The 26,179-nt window shown below is 41.4% G+C and overlaps 1 protein-coding gene across 1 annotated transcript in view; it reads right to left on the bottom strand.

Annotated features, from left to right (window-relative positions):
• EFCAB5 (EF-hand calcium binding domain 5) overlaps nt 1–26,179 on the bottom strand; it is a 143,570-nt gene that overhangs the window by 10,447 nt on the left and 106,944 nt on the right. The window contains exons 15-22 of the mRNA XM_021669777.2: nt 20,534–20,823; nt 18,812–18,981; nt 18,099–18,327; nt 15,491–15,643; nt 12,292–12,395; nt 8,143–8,396; nt 6,682–6,965; nt 5,887–5,983 (exon numbers count right to left, since the gene is read on the bottom strand). Of these exons, the coding sequence (XP_021525452.2) occupies nt 5,887–5,983; nt 6,682–6,965; nt 8,143–8,396; nt 12,292–12,395; nt 15,491–15,643; nt 18,099–18,327; nt 18,812–18,981; nt 20,534–20,823 (1,581 nt within the window). The remainder of the gene's footprint in view (nt 1–5,886; nt 5,984–6,681; nt 6,966–8,142; nt 8,397–12,291; nt 12,396–15,490; nt 15,644–18,098; nt 18,328–18,811; nt 18,982–20,533; nt 20,824–26,179) is intronic.

The following is a 26,179-nucleotide window of genomic DNA, read 5'->3' as shown; positions in this document are numbered from 1 at the left end:
CAGCCTCGGCAACAGAGTGAGATTCATCTCTCTCACTCTCTCTCTACGTGTGTGTGTGTGTGTGTGTGTGTGTGTGTGTATAATTTAAATAAAAATGAAAAAATACAATAGAGCAACGTCTTCAAAATTATATTCCACAGCAAATTAGAAACCAAATATGAGGACTGAATAAAAACATCTTCAGAAATGAAAGGTCTCAGAACATTTACCATGTATACAACATTTTCTCAGAAAACTACTGAAGGTATGTCACCTGAAAACAAGGGACTAGACCAAGAATGAACCAAGAGAATGCCAAATTAAATTCCTTCAATAGTGGCGAAGTGAATCTCAGGAAGGCAGCTGAGTAGCAGATCCTGGGGACAGGGGAAAGACTTCAGATAGAGAAAGAATTGAGGGCTGGGTATGGGTGGCTTACGTCTGTAATCCCAGCATTTTGGGAGGCTGAGGCAGGAAAATCCCTGGAAGTCAGGAGTTCAAGACTAGCCTGGGCAATACAGTGAGACCCCACCTCTGCAAAAAATAAAAAAATTAGTTGGGCGTGGTGGCATGTGCCTATAGTCTCAGCTACTTGGAAATCTGAGCCAGGAGGATCGCTTGAGTCAAGGAGGGCAAAGTTGCAGTGAGCTGTATTGTGCCATTGCATTCCAGCCTGGGTGATAGAGTGAGGCCATCTCTTTAAAAAAAAAAAAAAAAAAAAAAAAAGCAGAGGAATCAAGATCTCTAGAAGAGATGGCTTTGGGAAAAGAAAGTAAATTGGAACTAATAAATTACTTGATAGAACTGTCTTATGGGAGAGGCAAATGGACAGGTTGGGAATTACCAAGAAGTACAAATATAACTAAGAAAGTTTAAAAATAAAGAACAATTATTTACTTCAGAAAAAAAAATGAGAAATCAAAAAATGCTGCAATGCTCAGCTGTATATGATATTTTCATAGGCAAAATCATGTAAACATTGCTTTTCTATTTAACCACAAATTATAAATATAACTGCATTGGGAGGATGGGGTAAGAGAATGGTAGTATAACAGAGCTAAATCTTCACTTATAACAAGAGGAAATTTATTGATAAGATTTAAAATTGATGAATCAAAAGATAACAATATGTGCACAATAGAAATAGATGTGCAAATGCCAAGAAGAAACAGTGAAAGAACAAAAATGGTTGCCTCCGGCAAGGCGAACTGAAGAAAATGAAAGAGAAGATATCGGCTAGTGGTTCTTTTTAGGCTTTTAGTTCTATGTGACCTTGTCAAGTACTTTAATAAAAAACGTAAGACTGGGCGCAGTGGCTCATGCCTGTAATCCTGCAAAAAATAAAAAAATTAGTTGGGCATGGTGGCATGCGTCTATAGTCCCAGCTACTTGGAAATCTGAGCCAGGAGGATCGCTTGAGTCAAGGAGGGCAGCTTGAGTTTGGGAGGCCGAGGCAAGGGGATCACCTGAGGTCAGGAGTTTGAGACCAGTCTGACCAATATGGAGAAACCCTGTCTCTACTATAAATACAAAATTAGCCAGGCGTGGTGATGCATGCCTGTAATCCCAGCTACTCAGGAGGCTGAGGCAGGAGAATCTCTTGAACCAGGGAGGTGGAGGTTGCAGTGAGCCAAGATTGGACCACTGCACTCCAGCCTGGGTGACAGAGCAAGACTCCATCTCAAAAATAAAAAATACTGTTTCAGGATAAAAGACAGTTTTAACATCCACTAAAATTAAAAAAAAAAAAAGAGTGTCAAGTTAAATAGAAAAATGTTGTTTTTTTTTTTTTCTTTTTCAGATGAAGTCTTGCTTTGTTGCCCAGGCCAGAGTGCAGTGGTGCGATCTCGGCTCACTGCAACCTCAAGCTTCTGGGTTCAGTCAAGCCATCCTCCTGCCTCAGCCTCCTGAGTAGCTGAGATTACAGGCATATACCACAATGCCGGGCTAATTTTTTCTGTATTTTTAGCAGAGACAGGGTTTCACCATGTTGGCCAGCTGGTCTTGAACTTCTGACCTCAAGTGATCCGCCCACCTCGGCCTCCAAAAGTGCTGGGATTACAGGCGTGAACCACCACACCCGGCTAGAAAAATGTTCTTATTAAACTGATTTTTTTTCTGGAGACGATGTCCACTGTGTTGTCCAGGCTGGAGGGCAGTGCTATTCACAGGCACCATCACTGTGCACTACAGCCTTGAACTTCTGGTCCCAAGAAATCCTTGTGCCTCAGCTTACCAAGTAGCTGGGACCACAGGTGCATGCCACCATGTTCCACTTCTCATCAAGCTCATTTTTAAAAGTCTTTAATCAGATATCAAAGTAGCGGTGATGTTATCTATACATGTAAAACTGTGTTTAGTTGTTTCTCTCAATGATTACTGTTAGAAAACTTCAAAACTAAAATCACAAGAAGTGATAAGAAACATAAAGAGAATAGCTGGTTCGATTTTCTTTTTTCCTCTGAATAACTTGGAACTCAAAAGGCAAGGATTTTGCATGCATGGGAAATAGGTCTAGCATCCAGGTCCGAGAGTTTTACCCAGAACAGTGTTATACCCTTCTCCTGTGCATTGTGTGAGTACTTGTCTGATATCATAACTTGTAACTAAAAGGGCTTTTTAAGGGGCTCTTGCCAGGACAAAGGAAATCTGTTCTCAAGATGAAATGATATATCCTCCTCCACGGCCTAAAATCTGTCAGCAACTTGTAAATAAATGGCGCACTCTTAGCTCTCCGTTAAACCCAAGTCTAGCTAAGATGGCAAGTTTTTTCCTATAAGAAGGAGCCAACAATTCCCATTCAAGATGACTAAGTCCAAAAAGACAACAGAGAACTCTAATTGAATCCAAACCAATGTTAGCATACGGAAGGTTTACATGAATAAGACAGAACAATGTTCTTGGCGTCTGGTTGTCCATTTTGGCTTGACCCATTTAAAAGAAACAGGCACATCCTCAGAGTTGCAGATTCAGGGCTGTATTCCTACTTGCTATTTCTGGATGGTTGGTAGAATCATTACACCAAGGTTCCTGTCAGGTCCTTAGCTGGGCAGTGGGGAGTTAAGGAATGAGTCATATCCCATTTCTGTAATGGAGTTGGGGGAGCGTGGCACTCATGAGAGCCACCATGGTGGTGGCAGTAGCAATTAGGGAAGGATCTCACAGGGAAGGTGAATTTTGAAGATAGAAGATAAAAGTTAATCAGGACTGTGAGTCCAGCAGTCCTCTCCTGCTGATGGAAAGGCATCTTCCTTCATTTTCACCCTTAGAGGATCATGGTATGATTTTATTGAGGAAGCTGGTGGGTTTCTTTACAGATGGTGACAGTACTGAGGCTCTGGCTGCTTTGGCAGAGTTGGAGCTCTAGGACCCCTGTAGGAGAAGTGGAGGGCCTGGGGCACTCCTGCTAAGACCAATGTCTGTGGACTTGTAAACACTTGGATTTAGAGGAGGAGGTGTGGTCACTTGGCAGAGACACAGGTTCTAGACAGAAAAGTGATTCTGGTTACACTTGCAATGAGGGACAGCTCTTCTTGCCTCTGGGTCTAAGAACATTTCCAAGCAGGCAACATCTGTCTAAAACTCCTGGGAGGGAGATATGGAACAGATAAGGGGCACCCTGAACTACCAGGTAAGGCTGGCAACAGAGGTCCAAAGTGGAATGGGGAGAATAGGTCCTCGAGAAGGTGGTCAAGTCATGAATCTCCAAGTAGAAGAGACCAACTACTAGGGGTATCTTAGGCAAAGTGACAGAGAATAGCAGGCTATTGATGTACTACTGCAAACACAGCTGTCTGCGAGTGCTCACTGGAGTCACAGGGTCCTCCACAGGGAGTATGTCAGCAGCACTCACCTGCAATGGCATAGTCTTGGGAGTTTAGGCCTGCTCAACAAAGCTACCCAATGTTTCTTCATAGTAACTCATAGTAACTCAATCAAAAGGCAGGACACAGCTGCCTAGAGTTCCATTAGTATAATAATAACAACAATAATAAAACCTCCTTTTTGTTGTTGCTGTTTTTGAGACAGGGTTTCATTCTGTTGCCCAGGCTGGAGTGCTACGGCATGATCACATTTCACAGCAGCCTCAACCTCCCCGGCTCAAGTGATCTCCCACCTCAGTCTCCTGAGTAGCTGGGGTTATAGACATGCACCACTATGCCCAGTTCATTTCCGTTTTTGTTTTTGTTTTTTTGAGACAGAGTCTCACTCTGTCCCTCAGGCTGGAGTGCAGTGACACAATCTCGGCTCACTGCAACCTCCGCCTCTTGGGTTAAGCGATTCTCCTGTCTCAGCCTTAGGAGAAACTGGGACTACAGGCACGTACCACCACGCCCAGCTAATTTTTGTACTTTTAGTAGAGTCGGGGTTTCACCATATTGGCCAGGCTGGTCTCAAACTCCTGACTCACCTTGGCCTCTCAAAGTACTGGGATTACAGGTGTGAGCCACCGCGCCCGGCCAGTTTTTGTATTTTTTTTGTAGAGACAAGATTTTGCCATGTTGTCCATGCTAGTCTCCAACTTCTGGGCTCAAGCAATCTGCCTGCCTTGGCCTCCCAAAGTGTCAGGATTACAGGTGTGAGCCACTGTGCCTGGCCAAAAATACCCTTTTCTTGAAGTAGGGTGAAGTGGGAGTGAGAATATTGGCAGCAGAAGCCCTAAGAAAGTATGGGCACATTACCAGCCCTAATTCTACCCTTTCGGTAAAATCAATAGTTTGGAAGGCTTGGTGTGTTAGGAGCTATGCTATATGGTCTAGCAGTCTCTGCCTGTCACAGGCTGAATCTACAGATATTATTAGTGACATTTCTTTCTGAGTAGATTCGTAGAGTAGTGCCCTTATTTAAAGCTGCTGGACCAGGTAAACTCCAAGCAGCAGATTGCCCTGGCAGAAGACTCCTCTCCTTCTAGCAAGCAGAAAGGCACCCCAAAGAATTGCTCTCCCTTCCCCTACGAAGGAAGCTTAGAATTTCCTGATATAACTCCATCTGAAGGAGAGAGGGTTGGTATCTGGGTGACCTACGAACTTTCTTGATTGCTGCGAAGACTGGTAACACTAAGGGCTCGGCGGTGGTGACTGGGGGCTATTTTTCTGGCTGAGTCCTGCTCCGTTAACGGCAGTTAGTATTTATTCCACCAGAGGGCACTGTTGGAAAGCAGAAAGTGATGGGGAGCGTTGGTGGTCAAGGCTGCTCAGGAATCAGCTAGGATAGTTCCCTGTGAATCCAGAAACCCTTCCGCCTTGGTCTGGAGCCTCCACAGATAGTAGGAGACCGGGAAGAGGAGGAAAGGGGTAGGTTTAGTGAGCAATTTCTACAGAGCCATTTTCCCAATTATAATTATTTTGCATAAGTAACAAAGAAGAAACAGAATTTAAATGAATTCCTCGTCGTAGCCTGAGGCCTCTGGTGGGAGAATATGGGTCAGCGGAGGACCTTGGGCCTCTGTTTGTGTATTTACTCTCATATGTGGCCTATTCCCTGTGGCCAAAGAGCTAATCGCCTTCTCCAACCCGAGAGCCTCACTGCTCTCCATTCTTGGTGATTCTCCTCCTTGAAAAAGTCTTTTATTTTCCTTGGTTATTTATTGAAGCTAAAGATAGCCTTTTTGCTTAACATTTCTATTCTCATTGCAGCCCCATTTGCATTTTAAAAAATAAATAATGCACATGTAGTCAATGAGTGATAGATAGATGTGCTTTTGAATTCTCGTGTGTGGCACAGACAGTGACTTCGGAGAATAATGCAATAGATTATAGCGTCCCTCCTCTTAGAAGAATTACAACTATCTTCTCTTAAAAACTGAATTTATGAGCTACTTCCTTTATCCTAATAAAAATCTCTTAATCACAACTGTGTTTTATTGCTGTTGGTATAGATTTAGGCTGTAATTAAGTGGAAATTTACCTCTGATATATCCATCGATAAGCTGTACATTAACTTCCACATGCTTGGCAGTTGGATCAAAGGCACAAATATTGTCGACTAAATACTTGTTAACATACTGTGAACAAAGAACAAAAGAAAATTTATGGGATTACCAGCAAGCAGAAATACAGTTTGACAGCTTACATAATTCCATTTACATAGATTTTAAAATAGGCAAAACCAACCGATGGTGTTAGAAGTCAAGATGATGGTTACCCGCGGCTGGGCGCGGTGGCTCACATCCCCGTAATCCCAGCACTTTGGGAGACCGAGGCGTGTGGATCACCTGAGATCAGGAGTTTGGAGACCAGCCTGGCCAACATGGTGTAACTGTTTCAACTAAAAATACAAAAAATTAACCAGGCATGGTGGCGCATGCCTGTAATCCCAGCTACTCAGGAGGCTGAGGCAGGAGAATTGCTTGAACCCAGGAGGCTGAGGTTGCAGTGAGCCGAGATCGCACCATTGCACTCCATCCAGCTTGGGTAACAAGAGCGAAACTCCATCTCAAACAAACCAACAAAAAAAAGATGATGGTTACTCTTTGGGTGGGTAGGGTGAAGGGATGATGAGGAAGGGTACAAAGGAGAGCATTTGGGATTCCACAGATGTTCTATTTCTTGATCTAGGTCTGGTTACATGAATGTGTTCCACTCTGTGAAAATTCTTGCATTTATATTCTTATGATTTATGCAATTATAATTTGTACAGCTAAATTTGTGTAGGCGATTCTTCAATTTAAAACGTGCTTTTAAAAAAAAAAAAAAAACTTACAAATTTACACTTATCCCAACTTCCAAGGTCACTTGAAAATTCCAACTCTGGATGAAAGAACAAGATAACTGCCTTCAGGATGTCAGGCACTAGTTCCATGTTGGCTTCCAACTCCGTAGACTTGCTGTCTTGAGAATTTGGCTTTGCTAGAGGAGTAATGTCATAGAGCAACAGTGACATAAATTCCATGGGATTGAGTAGCTGTATGCTTTCCTGTAGCTCGAGCAGCATGATTCGGAAGAAGAGAATTCCTGCCCGCTGGACTTCCCTGACATTTTCAATCTCTGGAATAGCAAAATGACAGCTCACATTGCTGTTCAGTCACATGCATTACTTTTTTCATAGGATTCTGAACATATTAAACTTTTTTTTAAGAAAAGAAGACAATATCCTTTGGTTTTAAACAATCTTAGTTTCTCTAGCCATGAAATCAAAAGAAAGAAATGAAATTACTGCTGGTGACACTCATAGGAAGAGGCTTTGAGAAAAGGCAAACACTTGGGTTTTAGAGTTAGACCCCGGTTTGAACACATGCTGGCCCCCTTATTAGTCTATTGTCTCTCTGAATATCCTTTTCCTCTTTGGTGAGAATGGGCTTAATCCCTACTTCCTTGGTTAGCTGTAAGAATTAGATAAGATGATACACGTAAAAGTGCTTAGTTGCAGGTGTTGCACATAGTGAACACTCAAAAGACATGAACTTTCTCCTTTCTTCTTATCCCACTCTGTGAAACAGTTTCAAATCTTTTGGCTTAATCCCACAGAGTGTTACTCTTCTAATTCTATTCACTTCATCATAGGAAGCCAAAGGTTTCCATGCCTTCTTCTTCCCTCCCTCTCTCCAAGCTGGCATTGCACTCAAAGTAGCCTAGTGGATGTGGAATCACAGAAACTGGAGTCTAGTCTTGGCTCTGCCACCAGCTTGCTATTGGACCTTAGATAACCCACTTTACTTTTACAGGCTTTAGCATCTTTATCTGTAAAACGAGATGTTCCGTTCAGTTGTGTGTAACATAGTGGGAAGAGCACCTAAACCTGGGTTCAAATCCAGCCCTCACCATTTCTTAACTGTGTGATGTGGGGCAAGTTGCTTACTTTCCTCACCTGTAAATGGGGTATCACTATTAACCTCATAGGGTTATGGTAAGGATTAAATAAAATAATATCTGAGACACATAATGGGGGCATTTAATAATTACTAGTTCTAGCTTGCCTTTATGAGCCCTTCCAGTTCTAAAACTACATGGTTCTAACCAAGAGAATGTGATTCCAGGCTCTGCTTGAATCTGTAGATGTTACTCATCGGCACAAGACTGCATAAGGGAATTCCTTTTACATGGAAAGATCTGTATATTGTAATAATTCATTTTAGAAAATACATATTTCATTGCACTGCCTGCGATTTCCCCAAAACCTATTTATTAAACCTGTGAATTTAGACTGATGTCACATGAACAATACCTAAGATATATTTTTTCTCTCTCTCTCCAGAGAACTCGCCAAGTATTTCATAGCAAGCCATTTGAACCACTTTCATCATTTTCTGCAGATCTTTATATTCTTGATACAACAACATCCTATTTCGGCCAATGTTAAAATCGAGGACTCCCAGAGCCTCTCCTGTTCTCTCACGAAGTGGAACTACTATGTGGGTTTCTCCACAGGCAGAGGCCAGTACGACTTCTGAACTGTCTGTACATTTGAAGAGGAAATCTCTGAAACCAGAACCAAATAAGCACAAGGATATTAAACATCTGCCTGTTCACATAGTTCCACCCAAACATATTGAATTGCTCACGTTTGTGCCTACCTCATTTCCACCACGCCAGCCTTTCTTGCTGTTTCATCTGCCTGAAAAGAATTCTAGCCCTTGATTTCATGTGCCTGTCAGTCTGCTCACTCATGTCTCTGCTCAAACATCCCTCTCAGCAAAGAAGCCTTCCCTGACCACCCAATCTCAAGTAGCAAGCAGCGCCCAAGCCACTCTCCATCATGATACTCTGCTTCGTTGTCTTTACTTATCTGAAGGTGTTCATTTTTTTGTTTACTTATTGTCCATTTTGCTTTGGTTGAATGCCAGCAGAAATGATGAGCATGTTAGGTCGGGTTCCCCAGAAGCAGAGCCTGAGACAAGGAAACTTATGCAGGTGATTTATTGAGTGAGTGTTCACTGGAGAAATCTGTGAAAGGGACTGAGGGAAGCAGGATAGGGAAGGGAGAGAAGCTAAGTAAGAATGTAATTTCACGTGAAGTCTAGCCTCCACCTTATTCCAAGGGGAGCTCTGGAAGGTCAAGTGTACCGAAGAATCTGTCCCACCTTGAGGCAAAGGGAGGGGTCTTTTGTATCCTAGCACTAGTCAGTCATTGGCTGTAAGCTGCTCTGGGTGTGTGTGGGCAGTTTGGGTTGGAGGGGTGTTTACACATCTCTTAGGTGAAGGGCTCTAATCGCTCAAGGGCACACCTCCAGAGCAAGTTATGGTGTGAGCCATTACTTGCAGCAGTGCCTACAGCAGCTGGTAAAAAGCATTTTGGGGATCTGGGTAGAGCATCTACAGCATCTGCCTCAGTGAGAGACTTGAGATTTTCACGGAAATGTAGTGGCTGCTTCTTTCTCTTGGTGAGGCACAGACACATCTCTTTTTCTTTCTTTTCCCTTTCCCCATCTACATTAATTCGATATGCCATTTCTTTAAGGTATTTGCAAAAAATTGGTACTTTGCATAGCCTCAAAAACACATTTATAGTTTGTAATATCAGTCCTACAGCGACAGTTAAGATTATGTCCTTCTTCTGCCATTCCCGCCCCTTGCTGCTGCTGATCCACCACTTTGTGTTGTGTCTTGATGATTGCCATAGTAATAATGCATCATACTAAGCTTTCCAGGCATAACAATAGAGCCTGATGGTCAACTGACTTCCTCTAAAGACATCTGCTGTAAGTTACATACAAGAATCCAGGGCTATGGGTATTACAAGGACTTCTATAAAACTCTTGACCAGCACAAGGAATAACTATGTGGAAAAGAGTTTGAGATTGAATAAACATTCTGGTATGAGGCCAAACTAAAATTTAATTAACATATGTAATTAAACGTTGAATTAGCCTACTAGTCTGAGATTACTGGGTTACTGCCTTCTCAACGACACTGACCCCCGAAAAAGCAGTCATTCCCTTTTGCAATAGGTGTGTTCTCAGTTAAGATGTTTTACATTTGTACACAGCTCAGTAGTGTTCCTTGCATTTGACAGGTGACAGTCATTCTAAGTAATTTAGAATTGACTACTTATTAAATACAACATGCTCTGCCTTCTCTCCATCTCTGCCCCTGCATGTCTTCTTTAAATAAAAAATACACATTTACAGACTTGCTAACATTGAAAAATGAGCTCTGATGAGTGATGTGAATGTATTATTCAAAATTATGGTGAGTTTTTGTTGAATTTCATATTTACCAGGAAATTCATGGAAAATAAAACACTTGCATGCTTTAATACATGCAATTTTAAAATAAAATGCCAATGAAATCTGTTTTAAAAAGGACTTGGGGGAGGGGGAGGGGAGGTGTTTAAATAAAAATTAAAAAAAGAAAAAGGACTTGGGGAAGGCTGGGCACCATAAAGAGACCCTGTCTCTAAAAAAAATAAAAATAAAAAAATAAATTAGCTGGGCTTAGCATCTGCCTGTGTCCCAGCTATTTGGGAAGCTGAGGCAGGAGGTTAGCTTGAGTCTGGGAGTTTGAGACTGCTGTGAGCTATGATCACAGCACTGCGCTCCAGCCTGGGTGACACAGTGAGACCCCATCTCTCAAAAAAAAAAAAAAAAGAAAGACTTGGGGGAAAAAAGAGACAGTACGTCCCATGCAGACAACATTCTGCAGAAATTTTTCTTTAAAAGCCCATCAGAATAAATTTCAGTGTGATCATTAGAGAAATGCAAATCAAGGCAGGCCACAGTGGCTCACGCCTGTAATCCCAGCACTTTGGGAGGCTGAGGCAGGTGGATCACCAGGTCACTGGTTTGAGACCAGCCTGAGCCAACATGGTGAACCCCATCTCTACCAAAAATACAAAAATTAGCCAGGCGGGGTGGTGCGCACCTGTAATCCCAGCCCCAGCTACTCGGGAGGCTGAAGCAGGAGAATCGTTTGAACCCAGGAGGCAGAGGTTATAGTGAGCCAAGATCATGCCACTACACTCCAGCCTGGGTGACAGAGCAAGACTCCATCTCAAAAAAAAAAAAAAGTAGAGAGAAATGCAAATCAAAACTACAATGAGATATCATCACATGCCAGTCAGAATGGTGATTTTAAGTCAAGAAACAACAGATACTGGTAAGAGTGTGGAAAAATAGGAATGCTTTTACACTGTTGGTGAGAAAGTAAATTAGTTTAAGCATTGTGGAAGACAGTGTGGTGATGCCTCAGAGGCCTAGAACCAGAAATACCATTTGACCCCACAATCCCATTATTGGGTATATACCCAAAGGAATATAAATAATTCTGTTTTAAAGATACATGCACATGTATGTTCATTGCAGCACTATTCACAGTAGCAAAGACATGGAATCAACCCAAATACCCATCAATGATAGATTGGATGAAGAAAATGTGGTACTGCACATGTATGTTCATTGTGGCACTGTTTACAATAGCAAAGACTTGGAATCCAACCCAAATGCCTATCAAAGATAGACTGGACAAAGAAAATGTGGCACATATACACTATGGAATACTATACAGCCATAAAAAAGGATGAGTTCGTGTCTTTTGCAGGGATAGGGATGAATCTGGAAAACATCATTCTCAGCAAACTGATCCAAGAACAGAAAACCAAACACTACATGTTCTCACTCATAAGTGGGTGTTGAACAATGAGAACACTTGGACACGGAGGGGGAACATCACACACTGGGATCTGTTGGGGGTGAGGAGCTAGGGGAGGGATAGCAGGGGGTGGGGAGATTGGGGAGGGATAATATTAGGAGAAATACTTAATGTAGGTGACAGGGTAGGGATGGAGGCAGAAAACCAACATGGCATGTGTATACCTATGTAACAATCCTGCAAGATCCGCACATGTACCCCAGAACTTAAAGTAAAATATAAAAAAAAGAAAACATTGTACATATACACCATGGAATACTATGCAGCCATAAAAAGGAATGAGATCATGTCCTTTGCAGGGACATGGATGGAGCTGGAAGTCATTATCTTCAGCAAACTAACACAGGAACAGAAAACCCAAACACCACATGTTCTCACTTATAAGTGACAGCTGAACAATGAGAACACCTGGACATGGGGAAGGGAACACACTGGGGCCTGTCACAGGGGAAAGGGGAGGGAGAGCATTAGGAAAAATAGTGAATACATGTGGGGCTTAATACCTAGGTGATGGGTTGATAGGTGCAGCAAACCACCATGGTGCAAGTTTACCTATGTAACAAACCTGCACATCCTGCACATGTATCCTGGAACTTAAAATACAATTAAATTAAAAAGAAAGAATAAAAGTCAGTGTGTATGAGCAAGAGCCAGAAGCTGTGTCTTTCAGATCTACTATTGTACCAGAAGGATGTGTTCTGGCAAACAAAACGGACATGTCTCATACCTGAGGATGCATGACTTCCTGTCGATGGTAGGAGGATTTTTGTGGATTTCTGTCAGACCCAGCTGCCCTGTAATCATCATGTTGCGTAAAACATAGTCTGAATCCTTGAAAAGAGGAAGACATTTCATCAGAAAGGAATTATTAGACCTCATATTTCCATTACAGCTTTTGGGGACAGATAAAGAGAAAAAAATAGGAAAGCTTAGATGACCTCTGGTTTTAAGGACAGTGACATTTTACTTAGTATCATTAAAGAACAGGATAATTTCTTTTAATGGACAAACTTATTTTACATAATTATGATAAAAATGTGTGTTTATATTGTTTTCCTGATGTTAAAAGTGCATTGTAAAACATTTGCAAAATACAGAAAAACCCAAAAAAAGTAAATACGCCAAACACATTCTCTAAGGAGGTCTTTGTCCTCACTACTGCACCAAAACTCTTCTGGTCAAGGTTACCAGTGGCTCTCTCATTTCAAATCCATCGGTAAATCCCCAGTCCTCTTGGAAGCACTTGATTCAGTGAACAATTCCCTTCTTGCTTTACTTACTTTTTTTCTTTTGTTTTTCTTCCTTTTTTTTGAGACGAAGTTTCGCCCTGTCGCCCAGGCAATGGCATGGTCTCAGCTCACTGCAACCCCTGCCTCCCGGGTTCAAGCAATTCTTCTGCCTCAGCTTCCCAAGTAGCTGGGATTACAGGTGTGCACCACCACACCCAGCTAATTTATTTTTTCGTTTTTTTTTTTGAGACAGAATCTTGCTCTGTTGCCTGGCTAGAGCACAGTGGCACAATCTCGGCTCACTGTAACCTCTGCCTCCTGGGTTCAAGCAATTCTTCTGCGTCAGCCTCCCAAGTAGCTGGGACTAAGGGCATGTGCCCACCACGCCCGGCTGATTTTTGTATTTTTAGTGGAGATGGGATTTCACCATGTTGGCCAGGATGGTCTTGATCTCTTGACCTTGTGATCCACCCGCCTCGGCCTCCCAAAGTGCTGGGATTATAGGCGTGAGCCACCACAACCCGCCAATTTTTGTACTTTTAGTAGAAACGGGGTTTCACCATGTTGGCCAGGCTGGTTTTGAACTCCTGACCTCGTGATCTGCCCATCTCGACCTCCCAAAGTGCTGGGATTACACACGTGAGCCACTGTGCCCGGATGATTTACTTTCTTCACTTCGCTACTGGGGACACTCTCTCCTGGTTCTCCTCCTACCTCACTAAACAATCCTCATTCTCCTTGCTGCTGCTGCTTCTTTTTTTTTTTTTTGAGACGGAGTTTCGCTCTTGTTACCCAGGCTGGAGTGCAATGGCGCGATCTCAGCTCACGGCCACCTCCGCCTCCTGGGTTCAGGCAATTCTCCTGCCTCAGCCTCCTGAGTAGCTGGGATTACAGGCACGCACCACCATGCCCAGCTAATTTTTTGTATTTTTAGTAGAGACGGGGTTTCACCATGTTGACCAGGATGGTCTTGATCTCTTGACCTCATGATCCACCCGCCTTGGCCTCCCAAAGTGCTGGGATTACAGGCGTGAGCCACCGCGCCCGGCCTCCTTGCTTCTTTATCTCCCTTACTTCTAAGAAGTTTTCAAACTGTAGGTCAACCTGCAACTTACATGTGAGTTGTGAAAATATTTTAATGAGTCTTGATCAATATTTTTTCATAGAAACTAGTTTATTTATAAGAAAATATATTAACACAATCTGTAAATATATGAACTTAGGAAACACAAATTCAATCAAGAGAAGTAAAGAGGGGTTTTTATGAGTCATTCCTTTACGAAAATAATTCTTAGGGCATGCCTATAGTCTTAGCTGCTTCGGAGGCTGAGGCAGGAGGATCGCTTGAGTCTAGGAGTTCAAGGTTACAGTGAGCTCTGATAGTGTCACTGCACTTCAGCCTGGGCAACAGAATGAGACCTGGTCTCTAAAAAAATGAAAATAAAGATAAATAATTACATGGTGAAACCCCGTCTCTACTAATACAAAAAATTAGCTGGGCACGGTGGCGCGTGCCTGTAATCCCAGCTACTCAGGAGGAGGCGGAGATTGCGGTGAGCCGAGATCGCGCCATTGCGCTCCAGCCTGGGTATCAAGAGTGAAACTCCGTCTAAAAAAAAAAAAAAAAAAAAAAAGATAAATAATTATTGGAATAAAGAGGAAATATGATAAGAGGATCCATAGAGGATTTGCATGCTCAATGGTGCTTGGAAGAGGAACAGCTGCTTTGTAATGTAAAACTTCCTTTTGCCTCTATACTCCATGACTTCAAGGGTTCTTTCAAACCCTTTAGAAGGGAAATGTTGTCAACTTTATCCTTGGAAAATTGTTAAGATTATCCCACACTGACGACTAGGCTTCTAGCTTCTTTCTAAATGTATTTCTTTCATGGTTTGTTATTTGTTGCCCATTACTGTAAACTCCCCAGTCTGGCCAGCGGGGACGTATCTCAGGATGAGTCAAAAAGAGTTTTCTGGCCAGGCACGGTGGCTCAATTCCAGCACTTTGGGAGGCCTAGGCGAGCAGATCACCTGCGGTCGGGAGTTTGAGACCAGCCTGACCAATATGGAGAAACCCCTTCTTTATTAAAAATACAAAATTATCCAGGCACGGTGGCTTATGCCTGTAATCTCAGCTACTCGAGAGGTTGAGGCAGGAGAATTGCTTGAACCCAGGAGGCAGAAGTTGCAGTGAACCAAGATCATGCCATTGCATTCCAGCCTGGGCAACAAGAGTAAGACTCCATCTAAAAACAGAAAAAAAAAAAAAGGAATTTTCTCTCTTGGGTTTTCCAAATTGGAACTTTTTACTGGATGCTTTCAGTAAGCATTGGACTTGCCCTGTGGAAAAAGCCCATCTTTAGCTGGAAGAACAAAGCCAATGTACAGAGGGAAACAAACATGGGAAGTGGAGAGAGGAACACAGAGAGCCCTGATGGCTTCAAATCCCTGTGACGATCCTGAAAGATGGCTTGACTCCTGCCCTGTCTTCATTTTGGTCACATGAGTCAGTTAATTCCCCCTTTTGCCTAAGGCAATTTGAGATGGATTCTTGTCACTCACAACCAAGGGTCTTGTGTTGGGAAATCTGTCTTCAGTTAGACTAATAGCTGATTAATATGGTTCAAATATTAGTAAGAAATAATGTCTAGACACTCAGCTACCTTGGAGAGATCTATCACTACTGAGCCTGGCCTACCTGGGCTGGGCTAGGCTCTACAAAGTATGTAGTGATGGAGGTGATGCTGGATGTGACGTCATAGAGCCAGCCAATGCCAGTGATCACAATATGCAGAATGTGCTCTCGGCTGTGGACATAATGATAGGCGGTGCTAAAGACATTGGCAACACCCTGTAGAGACAGAATATTCAAGTAGCCTTTTCTTTTTAAAATAGTAAAATAATTAGTAATATAGTAATTGGATTACTTTTACCAGTAATGTAATTACTTCATGATAATCTACTTCCTACAAATTATTCAGCAGTCCTCAAAGGACAGTGTTCCAGATTCTACTATAAAAAAAGGACCTGGCATTTCTCCCCATGCTATCTCTCTCCAACTCCCCACCCCCCACTGTCCCTCCCCTATTTCCCCCCAAGAGACCCCAGTGTGTGATGCTCCCCTCCCTGTGAGAAATGCCAGATATAAGTGATGGGGAGGAAGGCAGCAAATCACATTGCCATGTGTGTACCTATGCAACAATCTTGCATGTTCTTCACATGTACCCCAAAACCTAAAATGCAATAAAAAAAATAAAAATAAAATAATTAAGAATACACACAAATAGAGAGTTATAAAGTTTTCATTGTTATTTATAACAGGAAGAAAATTGGAAACAAAATGTAAGTTTAATAATGGGAGTTGCTTAGTTAATAGAATGGAATACTTTGTCACCATTTATTTACATATAAAGAGGTTTACAATATACTGTACTTTAAAATTAAAAAGTAGTTGTGAAATAATGTGATGATTATGTGATTCATTAACATGATGTGTATGTGGTGGATAAATAGAGGAAAGGGTCTAAAATAAATATCCTAAAATGTAAAAAAAAAAAAAAAAAAGGATCATCAAGAAATCAAAGGTATAGGTCAGGTGTGGTGGTTCATGCCTGCAATCCCAATGCATGCTTTGGGAGGCCAAGGCAGGGTGGATCACTTGAGGTCAAGAGTTCGAGACCAGCCTGGCTGAGATGGGGAAACCCTGTCTCTACTAAAAATATAAATATTAGCTGGGCATGGTGGTGCGTACCTGTAATCCCAGCTACTCGGGAGGCTGAGGCATGAGTATTACTTGAACTCAGGAGGTGGAGGTTGCAGTGAGCTGAGATTGCACCACTGCACTCCAGCCTGGACAACAGAGCAAGTCTCAAAAAAAAAAAAAAATAGTCAAAGGTGTAAAGAGAAGAGAGATCCACAAAAGTTTTTATGCTTTTGATAATCATCCAGTGAAATTTGTGATATGTACTATTAGAGAATAGTATCAAAGAAACAAGATAAACTTTGAAATGAGAAAAAAAAATGTTAAAAAGCCAAGAACGAATGCCAGCCCTGGGCAGATGAGTAGGAGCTGCCCTGATCTGATGCCAGTGTTAATGCCTGCATCTGTGCGGAGATGGCCACTATCATCAGATCAGAAGTATAGGGCATGTTTGGTTCCAAGACCCACAATGTGCTAGATTACATACTCCTCTTATAGGCATAAGGAGACCCCGTTCCACAGAGAAGGGATGGGAAATCCTTAGAACCCATATGTGGGCTTGTTGTCAAGAAACTCTAGGAACCACAGACTCTTCAAAATTACATGCCTTTTATATTAGGACTCAAGGTATCTAAGGGTAACCCAGGAGCCTTTAACTCTAAGGGCTAGAGTACCAATGGTACCAATGTATAATTCATTTTGAAATGCTCTCTAACAAGACTATATATACTTCACCTACTGATAACTCCATACTCCTCCATTTTAATATCTTCACATCATTCTTGTGTCAGATGAAAATGAATTTTATTATTAAAAATATGTCCAGAGAAAGAGATTCTACCACTTTCCTCAGTTATCCATCCAATAAATGGGAAGAGAAAGTGGAAAATAATGGTAAATAAACATAAAGAACCAGAGGCTTACAGGGCAACAAATGATGAGGGCATAGCAAGTTCAAGTTCCTAACTTGCTGCTGTACTCCACAGTTCGTTGCCTCTATAAAGGCTTTTCATTTTCCTTTATTGCAAGTTCTATCTACAGATTAAATAAAAATGCTTGTAGAAATGGTCTAGCTATTTCATGACCTTAAAAGAGCTATCATTTTGTGATTGAATTTAAAAACATGAATACTTAAGAAACATTTAGGCTTTTTTCTTTATTTTTCATCCTCAAAATTATAACACTGAAATCAAGACCTATGGGGATGCATATCAGTTAGTATAATTTGTGGAAAGTACAAAGAATTTCTAGATAGATACCACTATTAGGAAAAAGCAAGTATGTCCCTTCTAAAAGTTCATTCCCACTTTGTGGGTCTTAGTGGTCTAATGGTTGGATTTCTGTTCTGTAGCATAAAATTCTATTTCTGTGATTAATGCTATGGGACACATGAGGCTGAGGCATGGGTATACAAATGAGGCTAAGAGTCCTTCCATAAGTAATGGGGAACTTCTCAAAAGACTGAAACATACATGCAGGAAACAGGAGCAAGTATGATGATGTTGTCTATATACACAGCTATACTCTCATAGGATTTCAGGTTCACTCTTTAAAAAGTATAGGAGAGGCCATCCTACCATTGCTCTTGAAAACTTCTATGACTTACCTGATAGAATCTAATCTCATGAGGTAGAAAGATGTTTATTTCGTGGGGATCTCTAAGGGTGTCAACAGCCAAGACCCCAAAAATCCTCGTATATGCATCTTGAAGTGGCAGAGCCAGGAATGACCCATTATAATCATTCTTATTACGGGAATGGTTCCAGAAGAAGATGTTCCCATGGTACTGAACTTGGGGAACGTGGATTGGCTTCCCTTCATCCACTACTGTAAAGCTGAGGAAAAAGAGTATGAGGATGGAAGAAAAAGTCACAGGGAGAGATTTAGATCAAACCATGGAGGAAACTAGATCGATTCTCCATTCACAGTCTGTGGCTTTATATCACAGAACAGTGGACTTAGATAAGATGACCAGTTTGAAGGTCTGACTTAAGGATTTTTAAAAAACAAGTTTAGATGTGAACGTAGGAAACAAATATAAACAGGACTCAGTAGACGTAACTTACGGAACAGGCAGAAATAATTGAGCTGATATTGTGAAGTGGAGTCCCTGTATGGCAAATCATTGCCAAAGAGAGAGCTCTAGAAATAATCAAGTGAAGTTATCCAGGACTGGAAGCCACTGGCTCCTACTCCAGAAGCACTGGTGACTTGAGGCATTTCCCTTTGAGCAGCTAGCTGGGATCTTGATGCCAATTTACTCAGAAAGGGAATTATTTTTTTACAAGGGTAAAACCAATCTCTTTAAGAAGTTCTTACCTGATTCCTTTCATGTCCCTGTAGAGCACTTTGTTCAGTACAAATGGAGCATCATCTAAAGTGCAAGCCACATTCCTCAATAGAACATTCCCTTTCTCAGGCAGTAGCACGTTTTCTTCTAAGAGGGAAATGTGAGCACTGATCTTCTTATTTCCATGGGCTTCGGCATCCTACGGCAAAACATTTCTGACCATATGTTTGCTAACAGCCAAAGAACTCCCCTAATCATGTCTTCTCTCACTAGTTTATTTATGCATCTGGCCCCAGTAGTTTCATTTTTTTGAATAAAGAATGCTGATATTACTATTCATGGGCAGTGGGGAAAAGGTTGATACCACAGCTGCCCCCTAAATCTGAGTTTTAGTGAGTATAATGGATTTCCTCTATGCCAACTGGACTAGTTTACCAGAAAAGAAAAGTAAAACCAAAAAACTTTCAAGTCTACTCAAATTTAGAGGTTTAAAACTTGGATTCCTTTGACCTATAGTCAAATTGTCTGCACTTCTATTAAAAGTGTTAATTTTAGAGAGATGGACCAAGAAGATGTCTTCACTTCACTAATATTTCTTGACCATCTACTGTGATGTGAATGTGAAAAAAAAATGCTCTCAAGGAACTCTTAACACACTTTATATATTTGATCTATGTAATTTCAGGAAGGATTTTTGGGGGCCCAAGATCTCCGACTATTATTTCTGCAACTACAAATTCTTCATACCTAAAATATTATTATGTTATTAACAATATTATGTGTCATCACATATATTAAACATATCCATAAACTGAGGACATGTGAGACACTTTGATATTTTTTCTCCTCTTTCTATATATTTGGGTTTGCTTTCCATGCCCTTTTCTTTTGTCTTTATTTCTTCTTTCCACATACAGGATCTATGGAGTCATTAGCAAATATGTAGTGAGATTTCTCTTAGGATACCACAGATCTCTGAAGCAAGTTAGAACAATGCCTCTTTTTCTTGAGTGGTCTTTTGGTCCTGGTGCCCCATTTCCAACGACACTGGAAAATACAGCCACTCAGGAGATGATTCCATTGAGCAAGTGTCGTTATTTAGCTGAGATGACTGGCACAGGTTCTCTGGATCAGTGGAGTCTATGATACATGTAGAACGCAGCTGTGCTGTTTCTGCCTGTGAACAGTAGCAACCTGGGTTCTCTGAGGAGGTGGCAAGGCTACAGGTAGTGGCCTCTCAGGGCCATGTGTTCTAAGTGGCACGATTCTGCAATAGTCTCAGCTTGCTTCTAGGCAATGCTGTGAAATATTGTGTGGTGTCAGACTCTATAATGAGTTTATGATTTAAATAGTTCCTTTTAAAACTGACTCCCAAAATACCATGCAAGGGAAATGGATCTTGAACTGCTTGTACATCTCCTTACTGATATTTTTCATAATCTGTCTATTGTCCATTCTAGGCTTATTTGACTCTCCCCAGAAATGAAATTAGAAATCCCAAGACTTCTTTTCTGCATCTGTCTTTTCTACCTTTCTTCTCTGCTTCTATCTTGGCAACCAGCAGTCACTCCAGTTGCATTTCTCCTAGGCCTTGGGTCATTTGTAATGTACTGGAATGAATAAAACATCTATAGCAGCACCCAGTGATTTTTCAAGAGAATTCAGATTCAGGATGCTCTTCTTTTGCAACCATTGAACATCGCCTCCTTTGAGGAAATGTTTTCTCTTACATATCACTTTAGAAGACATACCTGGGTGAGGGCCTTAAAGGTCTCACTATACACTGGCTCCAGGGACACCCCACTTGTTTCTGCAGCATGTTGGATTTTGTGCAGCCACTTCCGCCTGGCACAATTCCTCAGATTCTCAATGTGGCTCCTCTCTAAAGCATTCATCAGAAATTCCACAACACTTTCCAGAACTTGGTCTTCATTGCCCCCGAGTTCAGATACAATCAATTCTATGTAATTCTGAAATTGTTTTGAAGACAACCTCACTTCATGACCAGGGTATGGTTTTGGAAATTGGATGTGTAGTTTAGCTAAAAGACACAAACACAAAACCAAGAACTAACCAAAAGTTCACTCATCAGTGGGGGAAATTTTCATTCTCCTCTTATGATGAACTGAAGTCCTGGATAATTGCTCTCCTGGAAAACCAAGTATATCAAAGGCATCTCTGAGCCCAGTGGAATATTTTACAGTGAATTTCTATGCTGAACTCAATATGACTCCTGTGTCAACTTCTTTGTTTTTGTTTTGTTTTGTTTTGTTTTAATTTTACCACCTAGCCCGGTGAAACCTCAAGGTCTGATTTGACTCCTTCCCTACCTTTTGCCTTTCATATCCAATAAGCCATTAAATTCTATCCTGTTACTCTTTGGCAACATGGCCACTCCTCTCCTTTCACACTTGCATAACCCCAAAGCCAGCTTTTATCACTTTGTAATTGACTTAACAATAGTAAATGCTCAATACATGTTTGTAAAATTAAATTAAAACACAACTTACATTATGCACTTCCCTGGTTCAAAGTCCTACCATATTGGAATACAGTCTATTTCCAATCACGTCTGCCCCTAATACCACCTGGGAATTATTTGCTGCAGTGTTCCCATTCTACTCATGGTCCCTGACCATGTCTTGCACACTTCTGTATTCACAACTCTCTTTTATTTTTTTAGTTGTATAATCATGAACCTACTACCAAACTTGAACATTACCAGTAAGATATACTCTTCTATGATCTGCCCTATTCCATTCACTGCCTCCCATACCTCTCACTGATATCCTGAACTTGGCTTCATCTTTACCCTCCTTTTAATTTTCCCAATGTTATTATAGTTACATAACAATATATGTTCTCTACACACACATGAACACACACACTTCTAAACAATATGTAGTTTGGTTTTGCATGTTTTTCTTTTGTTTTTGAGACAGAGTCTCACTCTGTCACCAGGCTGGAGTGTAGTGGCACAATTTTGGCTCACTGCAACATCCGCCTGCCAGATTCAAGCGATTCTCCTGCCTCAGCCTCCTGAGTAGCTGAGATTACAGGTGTGCACCACCATACTTGGCTAATTTTTATATTTTTAGTAGAGATGGCGTTTCACCATGTTGGCCACGCTGGTCTTGAACTCCTGACCTCAGATAATCTACCCACTTCGGTGTCTCAAAGTGCTGAGATTACTGGTGTAGCCACTGCGCCCAGCCAGTTCTGCATGTTTATAAACTTTAGAAAAAGATTATCAAACTATGTGTAGTTTTCTGTGACATGCTTTTTTATTCAACATTATCCTACATATCTTCCATGTTGTTTATATCGTTCCAACATATCTTTCCATGTTGTTACTGTAGCTATGGATTCATTCATTTTCACCAGGGTATGTTACTATGTGAATATATCATTACTGATTTTTTCTCCTGTCAGTGGGTGTTTAGGTTATTCCCAATACTTTACTCATATGAACAGTGGTATGAGCGTTTTGTAAATGTCTACTGGTGCAGATGTGCAAGATTCTTGGACAGTTGTTATAAATTAATAAGTCATAGGGTATGTACCCTTCCCCTTTATAGTTCAAAGTTCCTCCTCCCTCAAGAAAGCTTCTGTTGTGATTTCTCCTTCTCTTGAAAGACAGTAGCATCTATTCGACACCATTTATTTGACAATTAACAAATACTACCTGGCACTTGCAGACATCATATCATGCGTGAGCTTCTCATTTCTGTAGTTGAACATTTATTGATTTTTTGCTCCTTAGCATCCACTCACCTTTCTCTTAGTAATTGTATGCCTAATTTTGTTTTGGAGAAGCCACTTCACTCCCATCTCTGGTCATGTGTTTGAACGGGGTTCCACTCATAGTTCTAGAGATGGAGCACGTGCCTCAGGCTTAAGCCAGTCACAACATTCTAATCCTTTAGCAAGAGTGGTTGATTTAGTACAAACTAATGCCAGACTGTCTGATTGAATGATTAGGAAGAGGACACTTTCTTTTTTATTTCCACTGGACTTGAATGAAACTGTAAGCATGTGAAACTGGACCTGGCTACCATAAGGGTAGAGGTTGTACGATAATGCAGCAAAAACAGAAGAGAGCAAGAGCAAGAGAAAAAACCAGACAGCTGCCCTAATGTCATCATTTGGACTCCCAAATCTAGTTATGTTCTAAACTAGTACTGGACTTTTTCATCGTATAAACCAATAAATTCCTCTTATGTGTAACCACTTTAGGTTGAGTTCTCTATTACTTGAGCCAAAAGGATCTTAACTAGTACAATCCTCAATTAGTTTCAAAGTGCCTTGTGGGTTCTTCCATTTCTTCTTTTTTTCCCTTTCATTCTTTTGCCTCCTTGAACAATTTGATTCTAAAGCCATTAGGTGGGGCAGAGCAAGATAAGCATCTGTTCCTGGTCAGGTGAAGCCAATGTGGCACCAAGCGGGGTATCAGAGTCCAAATTTATGCAGGGTTAGCTGGGCATGGGCTGTCCAAGCCTGAGCAGGGTGAGGAGGGTATCTATGTGGTAGGGCAACCTTCAGTCTATTTGGATAAAGAGGATGGCCTTACAGAGAGGTGGTTTAGCTTGGGTGTCAGATTCTAGGCAGGACAAACGGATGTCCTTATAAGATGGACGCCCAACATGGGGTGTTTAATCTTGAGCAGGGTGGGGAGGGCATCCAAATTGAGGGGTAGCCTGGCCTGGGAAGTCAGAACCTGAACAGGGTGAGGAGGGTGTCTATGTGGAAGGGCCATCCAGCATGGGGAAACAGAGCCAAGCAAAGTGAGGAGGACTTCAGGTTGGGGATCAGCTCAGCATAAGGAGTCAGAGCCTGAGTGGATTAACGAGGGCATCCACATGAAAATGTGCTTTGGCATGGAGCATCAGAGCCTAAGGCGTATGTAAAGGGCATCCACTTGGAGGGGTGATCTGTTGTGGGATGTCAGAACCTAAGCAGAGTAAGAAGCATAGCCATGTAGGAAGGGCAGATTAGTGCAAGATGCTAGAACTTAAATGTAGTAAGAAGGAAATCACTGTGGAAGAGAGGACAGCAACAGTGATGGAAGATTAGTTCCATGTAGAACGAATGGACTGATTGGGGGATTGATCAAACAAATGAATAAAATTAGGATAACACAAGTCAGAGAAAAAGGAATTACAAAAAGTAATGGGAAAAAACTGGAATGAACCCTGTTGTGTTGGATTGGACTTGGAATTACTAGTATGAACTCATGGTTTTTAATATTAGTAGACAGAAAGGTATGTACAGATACAAATGTGTACATACATGTACCCACACAGGCGTGCACGAGTGCACACACAAACACACACGCAGTTTCTACATCTGTCCACTGAGAAATCTGAGAGAAGAGACTTATGAGCAATGAGCACATGTAGAACCCAGATGCTGGCTTCGGGAAATGGACAATTCCAGGGTGAAAGCAGGGAAAATATGAGATCAACCTGGAAGATCTCATTGTGCCAGAAGGCAAAGACATGCTCAAAGAATGAGGTATACATGTTAAAAGGATGGAGAAAATTGGCAGTTTTTTAATAAAGTTAAACATATATAGACCCTGTGGCCTAGAAATTACACTTCTAAGTATTTATTAATAAGAAATAAAAACATATTCACAAGAAGATTTATATAAGATTGTTCAGAGTAGCTTTGTTTATAATAGCCAAGAACTGGAAACAGTCCAAGTGTCCATAAATTGGAAAATGGATAAAGAAACCATGGTATGTTCATACAATAGAATACTACTCAGCAATAAAAAGAAGCAAATTGCTGATACATGTAGCAAAATATTAAGACTCGCAAGAAAAATTATGCTGAGTTGACTGGGCCCAGTGGCTTACGACTGTAATCCAGAGCTTTGGGAGGCTGAGGAGGGATGATCACTTGAGGCCAGGAGTTAGTGTCCAGCCTGGGCAACACGGTGAGATCTTGTCTCTACAAAAAGTTTGTAAACTAGCCAGGCATGGTGGTGTGTACCTGTAGTCTCCTGGCTACTTGGGAGGCTGAGGTGGGAGGATTGCTTGAGCCTAGGAGTTCAAGGCTGCAGTGAGTTATGATCACATGCCATTACTCTCCAGCCTGGGCAACAGAATGAGACTCTGTCTCCCTAAAAGCATTAAAATTTTAAAAAATTATGCTGAGTGAAAGAAGGCTTACACAAAAGAGTACAGGGAGTTTAAACTCTGTAAAAAAAAAAAAAAAGATACATACTGTATAATTTCATTTTTATGAAATTTCAGAATTTATAGTAGAAAACAACTAGAAAAGTGGTTGCTTTGGAGATTGGAGGGTGAGTGACTTGAATGGGAAAGGGGTGTGAGGACTATTTTTTGTTCTATATCATTTTTTTTTAATGAGATGGGTTTTACAATGTTACCCTGGCTGGTCTTGAACTCCTGGGCTCAAGCAATTTTCCTGCCTCTGCCTCTTGAGTAGCTGGGACTACAGGTGAGTGTCACTGTGCTTTTTGTTCTATATCTTGATAGGAGTATGGGGTGCACAGGGCATGCATTTGCCATAACTCAGCAAGTATACACTTTAAATTTGTGCATCTCATTTTATGGAAATTTGGTCTCAAGAGGAAAGTGCAAAAAGAAAGGAAAAAAAACTTAACAAATATTGAACTCTAATTAATGATATGTATGCTGAGGTATTTAGGGAGAAGTGTATTGATTTCTGTAATTTACTCAAAATGCATTAAAAATAAGAGAGATGGAAGGATAGAGGGATAGAGAGAATAATAGACTAAAAAGTGTGGTAAAATACTAATGGTAGAGGCCGGGCGCAGTGGCTCACGCCTATAATCCCAGCACTTTGGGAGGTCGAGGTGGGTGGATCACGAGGTCAAGAGATCGAGGCCATCTTGGTCAACATGGTGAAACTCCGTCTCTACTAAAAATACAAAAAATTGGCTGGGCATGGTGGTGCGTGCCTGTAATCCCAGCTACTCAGGAGGCTGAGGCAGGAGAATTGCCTGAACCCAGGAGGCAGAGGTTGCGGTGAGCCGAGATTGCACCATTGCGCTCCATCCTGGGTAATGAGAGCGAAACTCTTTCTCAAAAAAAAAAAAAAAAAAAAAAATACTAATGGTAGAATTTGTGTGGTGAGCATATAGGTACTCACTGTAAAATTCTTTCAGCTTTGCCATGTTTGACAGTTTTCATAATGAAATGCTGAGGTCGGGCATGGTGGCACACACCTATAATCCCAGAACTTCAGGGGAATGAGGTGAGAGTATTGCTTGAAGTCAGGAGTTTGCGACCAACATGGACAACATAGAGAGACCCCATCCATACCAAAACAAAAAAATTAGCCAGGCATGGTGGTGCATACCTGTATGTAGTCCAAGTTGCACAGGAGTCTGTGGTGGGATGATA

This window comes from Aotus nancymaae, unplaced genomic scaffold (assembly GCF_030222135.1).
Source record: "Aotus nancymaae isolate 86718 unplaced genomic scaffold, 86718_ANA_hifiasm-v0.15.2.pri h1tg000072l, whole genome shotgun sequence".
In the NCBI taxonomy this organism is placed as follows: Eukaryota; Metazoa; Chordata; class Mammalia; order Primates; family Aotidae; genus Aotus; species Aotus nancymaae.
The sequence above is the reverse complement of the archived record's forward strand: the minus strand, read 5'-3'. Positions and strand labels throughout refer to the sequence as shown.